At 39.9% G+C, this 14001-nt stretch overlaps 1 protein-coding gene across 1 annotated transcript in view; it reads right to left on the reverse strand.

The window, feature by feature from the left end:
* The window catches only part of MKLN1 (muskelin 1), a 98747-nt gene that overhangs the window by 12547 nt on the left and 72199 nt on the right, over positions 1-14001 (reverse strand). The window contains exons 11-15 of the mRNA XM_058022237.1: positions 12855-13076; positions 11219-11348; positions 3184-3331; positions 2013-2127; positions 268-407 (exon numbers count right to left, since the gene is read on the reverse strand). Coding sequence (XP_057878220.1) covers positions 268-407; positions 2013-2127; positions 3184-3331; positions 11219-11348; positions 12855-13076 — 755 coding nt within the window. The remainder of the gene's footprint in view (positions 1-267; positions 408-2012; positions 2128-3183; positions 3332-11218; positions 11349-12854; positions 13077-14001) is intronic.

The raw sequence follows: 14001 nt of genomic DNA on the forward strand, positions 1-14001 counted from the left end.
TTTTCTACTTTTAGAATAGCATGGGCAAAATGAATCAAGTTAATTTTGTAGTTTAGCTCTGGTCCACTGCTTTTTATTAAAATAATTTAAAAGAATAATCAAGAAATGTGCAGAAGGTTTAGAAGGGACCCTGAAGATCATCTAGTTCCATATAACCAACAAAATGATATTTCACAAGATGGTTTATGAGATATTTGAGTCTTAGCAACTTGAAAAAAAAACCAGACACCTGGAAAAGGAAATTGCAAACCACCTTTGCTTCTATACCTGTGCTTTCTGATGAGGTATTTGCAGTGTCTTAGCAGATATTCCTTTGAAGGTCGACAGAGCTTCAGAGACCAGAAATCATCTAATCTCATCTTTGGAGAGCAGGATTTACCAGGATTCCCTCCAAATAAGTAATGAACCTAAGGAAATGAGAGACAGATCAAAAAATTGATTGTTTGTGTAAATCTACTGAACAAAGACAATTTACTGTGTCAGCAGCTTTGCAGAGGTTTGATAAACTCTGCCTTTTAGACAAGTTGCTCCATCTTATTATCAGCCTCACTTTGTCCACTTGGAGATGAAGAAAGTTCTCCTGAACAATTTACATTTTAAGATAATAAAAGAGTTGTACTCTTACAAGATCCCTTTAGCAGATACCTGAGATACTTATAAATCAACATCCAAAATTCATGCAAACTCTTTCTTTAGGAAAAGCCTATGAGAATGATAAATCCTTAAGCACTGACAAAGTGAACTGGAAGTCTTGAAGATATCCAAAGTAAAGTGAGAGCAAGCCCAGTCCAGCACAATCTAGACTTAGAGAGAGGCAAACTTCCAGAAAAGTGGAAATGTCACAAAAGAACTGTTTATTTCTCTGCTACATTTTTCTTCCCATCATGTGGTAATTTCAGACTCTGAATTGTTGATATTAAACATGCTACAAAGGACCTTCAAATAGTGAAGTTTAACAAGTCCAACAGCCTACCTTTCCCCATGGCTTTAAAAATAATCACTCAAAACAATGTATTCTGCATCCCACTGCTGAAGGCTCTCCTTATTTATATCAGAGGAGTTTAGAAAGGTCATTGGAACAGAGGTTTCTAAAAATAAGACTCTTCAAAACAAGCACATCAAACAGCTCCTCAGATAAAGCTGGGCAACTGTGATGATTTAGCAACCTTCAGAGTAACTCAGAAAATACTACTCTCTCATGGTGCCTTATACTTAGAAGTAAAAGCAGAACAGTATTTACTTATTTACTGTATCATTACAGTGAAGACAACAAGCAATGCAATTTCCCCATACAGAATCTGCACCCATTCCTCCTTAAAATCCCCCAAGTTTTGGGCTAGCTGGGTTTCCCAAATTTGATTAGCATTCCGCAGAATGCAAGACTAAAATATGTTTTTCTTTAACTCAGACTGTTTCAGACTAGGGAGAATTTTTAAAAAAAATCCATGAAAGGACCAGTAAACGTGTCACAGTAATTTAAATTCATGAGTTTATGAACCTAATCTGTGGGTTTGTGCTTTACTGGTTAATATGTACAAAGCTTTAAGTTTACTGAGCTGTCCTATAGACTAAACCAAGTTTTAAGTCCATTTAAGTATGAATGTGTCCATTGGAGTCTGACAGTGCTAAAGAATGACAGTTCCTTCACACATGCAGGGCAAAGTCAGGCACCTCTGATTCAGAGGATTCTTAGCTGTGATTAGTTCACTCAAACACATCTTTTCCTAGAAATTTTGGTAACTATCTGTTCTCATTTATTCACCAACAGATGAGATTAAATCCCTGAGGATAATGAATGAAGCTTTGTGTGTTCTGAAGTGTGAGAACAGATCTCATGTTTACTTCATACTGACATTAAAAGTACTTCAGCACCTTATTTCAAAATATGAGAAGTTAGAGTTATTCACCATATTAACCCAAACATTCAAAAAGGATATTTATTGTACCATCTTTAAGGAAATAGCTACATCTTCAGAACAAAAAGACTTTAAAAATTAAAAATCACTTTTTACCTTGTGCAGCTCATCATACACCAGCTGATGGGCAAACCTTGGGCAGGGCTCCTCTTCCTGAAGGCTTTTACCTGGATTCTCTTTTGCTGCTTGGTCATTCTTATAGACACAAGACCTGAAATTTAAAGCAGTAAAGAATTATTAGTTGTACCTACAGGAAGCCCAAAAAGTTGCTGAAAGGCTGGAAGCTACAAATGATGTAAAACACCAAAGGTTTTCTTACTTCTCTTAATGTTGTCCTCTATTATCCCATCCCATCCCATCCCATCCCATCCCATCCCATCCCATCCCATCCCATCCCATCCCATCCCATCCCATCCCATCCCATCCCATCTCTCTACAAAGAACCCAGCCAGCAATCAGAGGTCATCTTGGCTGAAAACAGTCCTCAAGCACAAGCCAAACAGGAAAAAATTCCAGAAAATTATTTGTCATAAGCTTTGGGGATCTCTTCAGATGTTACATTATTTGCTGACAGAACTGTCAGCTTTAAGTATTTTTTTATTATGGAAGAAAACATCTTGGACCCAGCAGAGCTTTAGACCACATATTATGGCAGAGGTGGTATTTCAGTCAGTGATTTCCAAGAAGACTTAAGTTATAACTGAGAATTCACTTTTAAAAAACAACACTCACACCTTTGAAGTGGTTGACCCCACTTGAGAAGAGGCCTTGAACACAAAATCTCTGCCAGCTCCTCTGGAAAGGAACAGTGGCAAGGAGCTACTAAGTACAAAACCAGGAGATATTTTCTCAGAATATCCCTTTTGGCACGAAGACTTCTCCATCACCATTCACTTGCACCAGTTTCCTCAGTTTCTAAGAACTAGAGCCATGTACACTGCTATTAACAACTTACACTGGTCTGAATTTGCTGCACTGGATCTGAATCCTGGCCTTGAACCCTTCCTGCAGGAAAAGCCTTTTTGAACTGCTCACTTCCCCTCATCCCTTCCACCTGGCTCCCATAAAGATGTTCACATGATTTCCCTCTCTCATTTGGATTACTGCCATTATTACCTCTAAAGACAATGGGAAAAAGAGGTGCCTAAAGGGAACTCAGCTGTCTTTCACAACTTTCAACAATTCCATGGTTATTAGAGGTTACAGAGCTGCCTTACAGAGACAGGATTGCTTTCTAAATAAAGTCAGTGTGGAAGTCAGGACTCACCAGCTGTTCCTCACAATGTCATAAATCCAGAAGGAATTCCTCACGTTCTCTTCCCGCTTCTCCTTGTCTTTACTGAGCCCTGACAAGACGTGGATTTCATTCAGTTCAGGATCAATGGTGGCCCTCTGAGTGAAACCTGTCATTGGAACTGAGAAAAAAAATAAAAGTTACATGCTGGATACATCACAGGATGCAGGAGGGATCCAAACATCAGGCAAATGAGTTTCCTTCCCCCTGCAATTCAGCAATCACCATGCAGAGCCCAACTTCTTCCCTGTTAAAGCCAAATCCATTGAAAATTCTTTTCTTCTCTTCCTATCTCTGATTCTTGGAAGAAAATACAAACCATTCTGAGAGCTGCTGTTTCCCTAGGAAAAGATATGGACAGAGCCATCTGGGAGATGACCAGCTCAGAAATGAGGATTGGCTGTCTAATATAGAGCTGAATGACCAGATGACCCTTACAAACATGAATGGAGTGATTTTGTTATTATCTCATCTGTAAAAGGAAGCATTGATTCCAGAAAGCTTCATTGCAAAAGCTAGGAAACTCCAAAAAATTCAAGATGACCTCTCAATTCTATACTCACAACCCTGCAGGACAAAGATATCAAAGAAGCTTTTTGTATTTTCTGAAGAGTTGTGGCGTAATTACCAAACTATTCTTCTGTCCCATCTTCAGATTTGGAAATATGGTGAAATCCCACGGATTCCAATAGTTTTCACCATAATTCCCCGAAAAAAAAAAGGTCAGCAAATTTGTTTGGCAGTCCTTTTTGTTTGTTGTGTAATTCCCCATTTCCTGTTTCCCTAGGCAACCATCCTTCCAAAATGTATTTGTGAAGGGCACGTGATCTTTGTTTACAGATCCTGTTTGTCCCCTTTCTCTTTCTGGGTCAGTTTACAAAGGCTGGTAAAGGTTCCTGGCCTTTGGTCAAGATTTTGGCATGAAAAATTCTCAGAACTCTCGTATTTTGCAAATTCTTCCTTGCAATTAACTGAACTGCCCCCACGGCCTAGAAAAAGAGCCCTATGTTAATAAAATATTTAATATTGCCGTTGGGGAATACACAAAATGGTATTTTGGAAACCCATTCTGTAACTGGTTTCATTCTCACACTTCACTCTTTTCATTTGTTAGGCCAGGAAAGCAATAAAGGAATTAAAAAATTCTGAGTAGAATTTGGTTTTCTACAATTTTAGCCCCTACTGCAGAATTTAGCAACACCATAAAACCTAAGCATTTCTTTAAAAAAATTTAAATGCTTAATTTCCATGTAAATTTAAATAGAAACTGGAATATATTTGGATAACTCATTCTCAGACTTCCTTTGACAAAATCCTTCCTTATGATTTTACAGGAGGAAGAGGCTTTGGAGCCCTCATCAGCATAAACCTGTCTAGTTTGGCCTCCAATTTTGCCACAATGTTTTAAAGGAAAATTAATCCAGTTTAAAAGCAAAATGAGTGGTAGAAAAGAGAAAAAAATAAGGAAATAACACTGACACAACAATGACTACACACATTGTTTTATCTGCAAACCACAAAGAACTTGGTTTTTAAATAATACAAATGAGGACTGTGAAAGTCATCCCATAAGGAAACTGAGAATAGAAAGATGACTATAGACTAAAAATTGCTAATTTTTGAGAAGTATCGTGCAATATGTTTGCTTGCATAGCCAGGGACTAAGTTGCTGACCCAAAAGGATTAAATTCAAGGCCTGCTTGAGACATTTCTGGCAGGAGAGCCATCTAAATGTGATCAGCAATGCTAATGCACATGGAAAATGTCTTTGCAACCCTATCTGCTGCTTTGAACATTTGAGACCAAGCTGGGAATATTACAAAAAAAAAAAAAAAAAAAAAACCCTGTGCAAATCTTCAGAGCACTAATACCTCATTGAAATGAAAATTATTATAATCATGAGGAACATAGCTGCTCTCTTACCATTGATACTCAAAGCATCTGAAACTTGTCTATGGAAGTCCCATCCCTCCTCCTGAAATGTTGTTAAATAAATTAATTTTGTATCTCGTTTCTGCTCGATTTCCCGAAGCTGAAATTATTATTTAAATAATGAAGGAGGGAAAAGCTGCCAAAGTTCAGCGCTGGTGGTTTTTTCCTCTTGATATTAAGAATAGAATTCATCTGCAGTAACTGCAATCAAACCAAGATTCAAGTCAAGTAATTTCAGGCTTCCCTCAGCTGTAAATCAATCTCTTCTTGAGACTGTTTGAAATGCAGAATGTCTAGAGAAGTATTAGAAATATAAATCCCCACATTTACTAAGGGCCAGAGACAAGGAGTAACTTACATAAACTCTGTGACCTATCTAAGCAACTGGGTAGAAACTGTGTTCAAGCAGTGCCTTAGGCAAGAAAGAGTTGACATCTGGTCTTTTGCAGAGGAGGACAAAATGAGAAAGTTGGATGCAGTGTCCAAAGGCTTAAAAAAGCCCCATAACACAAATTTGATAAACAAGTCCCTGAAAATAAATAGACAGTAAGACAAGATACTACACAGTGGGCAGGAAAAGCTGTGATGCTTTAAACCCAACAGAAACGTCAAAAATATGTTTTCCAAGGAAGTCTGATCCTTGCCAGAGCAAAAGGGCTCCATAAAAACCTCAGGACTGAAATACTTCCACTAGGGGGTAAGAGAGGTTCATCATCTGCAAGTGCAGCAGACTGGCAGCAAATGTTGGACAGAATTCAAAGCAGAATGGTTGGAGTATGAGAGAGGGACACGGGCTGGAAACATCGGAAAAATTCTTGTGACATTTAGGTAACAAAATGTACACTGGGAAGGAAATCTAATTGATTTGAACCTGTAAACATGGGTCTATAGCAGTGACAATAACTGATTGCTTAGAACATATCTTGTTAAATTTTAGGACTTGGGAGAAAAAAGTCAAATAACAAGGGGTGAGAAGCAGAGCACTTCCAGATCTGTTATCTGCAATGTATTAGATCCAAGGGGTGAATGAAGTGTAAGAAAGGCTCCATGCAAGTTCCCTCACTTGTGCTTCTTCACAGAGATGTAAAATCAGCTTTGGAGCAAATCCCCACCAATTCCACACCTTTCAGGGCACCTCTTGGGCAGCCAGGGACAAAGCAGTGACTGAGGACTTGGCCCTGGGTGTTTTAACACTGGCCTGTGGCTACGTGGTATTAACTTGGCTCCTGTGACAATACATCACTTATTGAAGAGGAAAAGCTGTAGAGAGAAATCACTGAACAACACACAATCCTGACAAGTCTAGAAGATGGTGAATGCTTTTCCTGTGCTACTGAATGTTTTCTTCCCCCTTAATCTCATTAACCAGCCTATGGTAGAAAGGCAGTAACTATCTGAAAATAAGAGGTCTGAATCCTTGCCCAGGAACTTAGTATTTTCATTCATTTTTAGAAATTAAAAGCTTGTGGCCTCAATATTTAAAACCAATATTCAGCCACAGAGGCCTGGAGTTTGCAGCCAGTTCCATAAGCAAGCAATAATTCCTGAGCAAGCTCCGAGGAGATGCTGTGCAGCTCTGTACAGTGCAATTTCCATTTAAATACAACACACAGGAAAAGCTTTTCTCTGGAAGTGACACCTAATCATGGAACAGCCAGGTTCCCACTGCCACAGTCCCTGCTTACAGGAGTTTATGGGATCACAGTGATCATCTCAGCCAGCTGGATATTTTTTGGCTGGTGCGTGCAAACAGCTACAGTTGTTCAAGCACAACCTTGGCTGCTGCCAGTATGGAAGCAAGAAAACAGCTTTAACACAGAGACAGGGCTTGCAAAGCAGGAAATTGAAATTCATGGAATTCTAGGGTGGTTTGGGTTGGAAGGGACCTTAAAGATCATCCAGTGCCACCCCCTGCCATGGCAGGGACACCTTCCACTACTCCAGGCTGCTCCAACTCCCATCCAACCTGGCCTTGGACATTTCCAGGGATCCAGGGGTAGCCACAGCCACTTTAGGGCAACCTAAAGTCAAGTTTATGGTTACACAGATGTGGTTCTCATAGCAGTGGACAGCATTTTGGGAATAAAATCTCATCTCTTACATTTGAGGGGATACTACAGCAAATCTTTCTACACACTTTGAAACAAGCAATGGCGAAACAATTCTATAAATTTCTAGTCTACAGGCCATTCCTGAAGGATTCATGAAGGATAAATAAAGGAAGCAAGTTCAGTGACAGGGTTTTAGTGCCACCTGAGTTATGAAACCCTCAGAACATGTGACTGCCAGTCCCACTGCAAGCAATTCACAAGTATCCTCCCTCCTTGTGCTGCCTCGTGATCACAAAATTGGGAGAAAACTTCATCACATGGATTCTGCTGCTCACCAGAACCTGGCACCTCCCAGTGGATTAATTTTTAATAAGTGGTAGGTGCAAATTATTCCAAGCCACTCCTTGTAGTTCCTATAAAGTGGAAGCAGCACCTCCCCCAGACTTTAATGGAGCACGTCGTGGTGAGTGATAGCACCAGGCCAGCTGTTGACACAGCAAGATAATGATTATCCTCTTGGATTTTTCCTGATGAGACTGCATCTGGCAGTCTGCCAAGAAGCAGCTAAGGAGACCATCTGAACAGTTTGGTTGTCATGTTGACAAAGCAACAATCCAATGTCCAATGCTGGGATGTCTCTGAGATTTTTGGAAAAAAACAATCGGTCAGTAAATCTGAATGGAATTCTGAGCTATGGCAGCTATGCAAAGCATCTCTAGGATCTGGTGACTGCCTGTCCCCCTCCTCACCTTCACAGGTAGAGGAAAGATTTGGGGATTAGCTCTGAGAAGCACCTCACAGGAAGAAAAGCACATAAAATCCCTCAGAAAACAAAATGCTTCCATGGCAAGGGATGTGCTGGCCACAAACCTCACCTGAACACAGGCACAACGTGCCAGGTGTCACAAAGAGGTGATGAAAATGACACACTGAGGCTGCCTGTGTGAGCTGGATCCCAGCCATGCTGAGCCAGCTGTACTACCTATTTTGATTCATTTTTTTCTGACTTTGCCTTGTTTCCTGGGCTGGGCTGTGTCGCCTCTGTCCGTGGTACTTAACCATGAAATTCCCCATCCATCAGGTGCACAGTTGTCTATGTGAAGTGAGCACCTGCCCAAAAGAGCCCTGGGAGCTTAAAATCTAGGCTTAGCTTTAAAATGTGTGGGCTGCCCTTAAGAACTTCTTCACCACTACAATGAGCCACAAGAACTTTTAAGGCTTGCTCACATTTGACTTTGGAAGTTACTTGATGCCAAGGGATAGAAGATGCTCGGCACATCCTCTTGCAGAAGGAATTCTCCCTCTGAGCAGGAGCTCTGACACCACCTGAGTCAGGGCCAGAGGGGATTATCACAGAAACCTCAACCACAAATGTTACCATGAGCTCCCTCAGAGCTGAAATGACTGTCCACAATTAGTCATGGGACTAAGGGACTCAGGAAAGCTCCCAGTCCAGCCCTCAGGGACACCTGGGACTGGTGGCATCTCCAGACCACCTGTATGTTTCAGATACACACAATTTTTGTTTGCTGGCGGGGTTATGTTGTTGAGTGTTGCTTATGTGCTTTTTAAAGCAATTAAAATATAAAACTGCTCTAAAAGTGTGTCCATCAACACAAACATTTCTGTCTCTCCTCCAAACACTCTCTATTTATGGTACTAAAACACCTCTAATTTGCACCTCTGTTGTGTCTTCCTTCACATACAAGACATCACCACAGGTGCATGTCTAAATTTGTTAGAATTATGTATTTTACTTCAAATTAAAAAAATTTAAGTGATACTTATCACCCATCATTCCCAAACACATCAGCCATCCAAGGAGCTGGTCACAGGATCAACATCAGAGGCACAAACAAAGGCAAAGAAACGCTGAACAGCACAAATATCTCAGAAGATGAAAGCAGCAAAACCAACATATCATTACGATGGTTTTATAGCACAGCAAAAACTCTGTGTTACTGATAATCCTTATTATCTATTTCACTACTTTTTTTAAAAAAAATCCCTACTCCACGAGATATTTAAACAAATGCACAATTAAGTTCTTTTAGAAAGGGTAAAAATCAAAATAGCTCAACTAAGAATAGAACTGAATGCCACATGCGAGCCAGGAACAAAATGTAATCATGGGACTTTATAGGAACATCTAGGTCAGGCATCCTCAACTTGACTCATCACACTGAGCAGCTTAAAACTTCACAGCGACCAGGCAGGCAATCACTTTGTTCAGACAGATCAAAATGGTGTCTCACCACCTAACAAGAGCACAATAAAGACTTGCTTTTTTGGGGTGAAAATAGTGCTGTCAACATTTGCTGTCTGAATGTAATGAGCATTTTGTTCTCTTCCTGTTAAAATGCAAATTAACTCAGTGTTTTCTTTCAAAAGCAATGGAAACGTTCAAATCTCTTTGTTTACTTTCCACACACAGGAGAACAGTAAACCAAAAAAATCTACTTGTGAATTATTTCCAGTGAGTCATCTTCTCATTTAAAAAAATACAAAATCTTCTATTCATCACTTCAGGGCCTGTGGGAATTGGGAGAAGGGCTAAAAATTTACTTCATTTCTCATTTACTTTACTGAACACTGAAGTTCATGTATGAAAAGCAGAGCTCAGTGTCCTGACAAACTCAGTATCTTTAAATCTGAAGTACACAAAGGTATCAGCTTAAAGCCACATATTTTCAAGCTTCTAGCTATGAAGACATGTAGCTTGAAAAGATCAAAATGCAGAATGTTACAAATTTCCTGGAGAAAAGAAAATCTATTCTTTAAAAGCTTTGAGGACAACAAAGGGAGAGTGGGTGTGTACAGAGCAGCATCAGGCAACGTGCACCTGAATAAAGGAGACTGTCAACAATATGAGCTGGTTCTTTCTTGGAAGCACTTGAGTAAATAAATGACTCCAGAGAATGAGAGCTTGGGCACTTTTCTCTCTTATTGGCATAACTAAATTAACGAGGAAACAATAACTCGTCACCACCAATAACTGACTTCAGAATTTCAGTAAAATTACTTGTTAAAAGTTAAGCCTGATCAAAAGGAGGAGGGCAGCCTAAATTGAAGATTAATTACCTTCCTGGGGTTTTTAGTAACTAGAAAAAGAGAAGGCTGGGACTGAACATAGAAAACATGAGAAATATTCATAACTTCTGTCCCATAGTGGTACACAGTGCAACTCAAATTTCAAATTCTGACTGGCAGGATGAAGATCAGGGTATTTGTAACAAGAAAATGATGTGCTTATACATGCAGAAAGGCTTTTCGGGAAGAAAGGAACATTTTTCTCTGTCATTTGAGGAGAAAAGGCATGAAATCAGTTCTTCATGGTTATGTTACAGGCCTTCTGGGTGTTTTTAAAGACTTCTGTCATACAGAACTACACACAGAATATGTGGTTCTAGTACTATGAATCACATAGAACTGGAGCCCTGCTCCCTTCTCTTCCTTTTATTCACCCTTTTCTGATATTTATTACAAATATAACAGGACAACAGCTTGGTCTCATCTTTCTGGTGAAAACAACTTCTGTCCCTCTACTCCAATTCTCTGCCTCTGAGCACCCTACCTGCCTTTCTGCAGATTATCTTTATCTTATGGCAATTTATACTTAGTGAAAACTACCAAGATCAGAATTTATTTTCTCCCTTCCAGGCTTAAAGAAGCTTTTTTTTTTATCTTTGTTAGAGTTTCCAGAAGAGGTATTCTTAGTTCTTATTTTGCTGGTTTGTTTTTCTTGTGTATTTTTTTCTTTTGAGGTGCTGTGTGGTTTCATGCATCAATTATTTGTATTGTGCTCAAGATGGAGAGTGTCAAATGACAGAAAGGAGAGTTGGCAGAAGTTTAACCTGCACAGTGTGGAGTTTACCCAGGTATGAAGGGTTAGCTAAGGATGCCAACTTGATCCCACAGGTTGAACCTTTCCTTTCACCTCCATATTTCTCCTTTTACAGTATTTCATCTTTCACAGTATATTTCTCATTTTACCAAGGGAAATGATTATGTTGTTATCCTCTTACCCATCCCTGAATCTTTCTTTGTGCCATCTGAGATAATGTCCACGTGGTCGCTGTCCACATCGTAACTGAAGAAGTCATTCAAGTAAGTCTTTGATCTCTGGCCACCAAACACATACAAGCAGCGATTTTTCTGGAAAAGGAGGGGAAAAAAAAAATCTTTATGAGTGCAAGACAGTATGTTGGTCAACTGTGATCATTAACAGCAATATTTATCACAGAGTCATACGTGGTTTGGGTTGGAAGGGACATTAAAGCCCATTCAGTTCAAATCCCCTTCCATTATTCCAGGTTGCTCTGAGTCCCATCCAACCTGGCCTGGAACATTTCCAGGGGCAGCCATTAATGAATCAAAGAGGAACAGAGATGTCTCTTCCAAGTTTAACATCATTGTACTGATGCAGCTCTGCCTCATCCAGCTTTGACTTCAGCACATTAAAGCAGCAGCTCATCTTTCAGGTTTATTATTAAAAAATTACCAGGCCTTGTCTCTAAAGTCCATCATAAAATCACTGTTAAAAAACACAACAGGAACAGAAGATAGACTGTAGGAGAAACCATCCAAGCACCAGCACATTACTAAATTCAGTACAGGCAAAAGGCAAGGAGCAAGCCAAGAATAACAGGTTTATTGCTTCTTTCAAGTCTGCCAAGTGGAAAGTCCGTGAGAGGCAGATTATTTTTCTTTCAAATGGTTGAGAAAACAGAAAAGGACTTAAACTTCCATGACCTGTGCTTACAGAAACCAGTATTCTTACATTTACCACGGACTCCTATTTGAAAGATCCTCAAGTTCCTGTAGAGAATTTTGTGGGGCAATATGTTCTCCCACCAGATTTTAAAGAACCATTCAAAACAAAAATAAAATTAAAAGCTCAGAAAGCCCAGTATTCACTGTAAAAATTCTGATCTTTCACTTGAAAGGGCAAGAGAAATAATATCAGCAATTTCTTCAAATTGGTGGGTTTTGAGTTGATGGTATTAGTAAATATTTAAATGTCACAACATTAATTTCAATTCTCCTTAGTACTCTTAAATAGACATGTGGTTGATGAACACAACTGGAAACATATACCCAACACAGAATAAAATGCTTATATACACCTTTCCCCCATCCTTCTGCTTCTCCAGAAGGCTCTGGATGAAGTGTCCATAATCCCAGCTGTTTACAGCTGTCTGCAGCTGCTCAGGATTCCAAAGAGCAGCTGGATGCTCCAGCACCAAAGGCTCTGAGGCCTGTGCAACTCAATGCACACCCATTAAGTCCCATTCCAGTAACAACACAGAGTATCTACCAGACCAGAAGCTTCTAAAATGCTCTACTAACTTAAAAGGAATACATTTTTAGGTCAAAATGAACTACATCCTTTGCTTTTTTTACCATTATTATATTAAAATCAACTCTTTAAAATTCAGCTTGATTTTTTACTTGAAATTTTATTCAGTTGGAGTCACAAAAGCTCCAAAACTTGAATTAGCACCTCCTGCACTTACCAAAGCAGCATCAGCAAACATTGAATTAACTGAGACAACACATCACTCAGGAGATTAAAGAGCTCAAAATCTGCAAGAAAAACCAAACCCAGATGTTCTCCCTAAAGTCAGCCATCATAAATCAAAGCAGGGTGTGGATACTTACAGAATGGAACAACATGCAGTGTCCTATCCGGGACTGGATATCCTCGGGTCCGGCGTTGCAGGAATCCTCCCTCAGAAGTTTCCACGTCTGGCACTGGCAGTCAAAAGCAAACAAGCCACTGAACTGGGGCTCACTGGCTCTGCTGTCGTCCACACTGCCATTGCAGGTCAGGATTCGGCCCCCAAAGGTGTAGATCATGTGTTTTTCAGAATCCATGCACATCTGCAAGAAGCAGGGAAGCAGTTTTCAGCAGGTAAGACCTGAACACTTTGAGATCTAATATTAAACACTCCTCTCCTGCAAGCAATGCCTACTAAGCTAAGACAATGCTCTGCACATCTCCTGAGCCTCCAACAAACAGAAAAGGACACACATCTTCATGGTTGTCAGGTATTAATCTCTTTAAAAAAATTTAAAACACACGTCTAATTTCTACATGCCATTTAATATGCAAATGTATCCTTCATCACCCAAAAAACCTGCTGATTTCAGGGAAAAGTACTTGAAAGTCTTTTACAAGGATTCACAGGGTTCTTTTCCATAGATTCCACAGAAAAGATCCATGGGGATCTTTCAAGCTACGTCCTTATAGCCAGAGTTAACAGAGTATCACCTGGGGCAATGGTTGTGCAAGGGAAAAATTCAAAATCACTGCTAATTCACTGCCCACCGATCAACTGATGCAAAAATCAGTCTGTGATTTGTTACTGAGATTCCACCACATTTACTCTTACCCCATTACTGGAACACAAAGTGGGGGCTTAACCCAGGCAAAGATTTCTCCTGGGACTGCAGCAGAAACCTGTTTAATCTCCAAACCTAAACTGAGGTTATGGCACCCATGAGGAGCAATGCAGCACAAATCAAACCAAACCTCCTGACTCCAGGTGATGTTTTCAGACAAAGTGCAAAGCAGAGGGTTACAAAGCACCAGAGGGGAAAAAAAGGCAAACCAACAAACAGACAAGATTACAGTAAGATAGAGATGCTATTCAGCAAAGCCTACACAAACCACTTCTAGTGCAGCACATTTCTGAAGGTTAAATAAAAACTGCCATTGCAGTAGGTGCTGAGGGAGAGAAGAGGAAGAGCTGCAGACTGACAGAAGTCAGTGAGGTCCTTCATCCCTGAGAGACAGAACAGGGAA

This window comes from Melospiza georgiana, chromosome 4 (genome assembly GCF_028018845.1).
Source record: "Melospiza georgiana isolate bMelGeo1 chromosome 4, bMelGeo1.pri, whole genome shotgun sequence".
NCBI classification, from domain to species: Eukaryota; Metazoa; Chordata; class Aves; order Passeriformes; family Passerellidae; genus Melospiza; species Melospiza georgiana.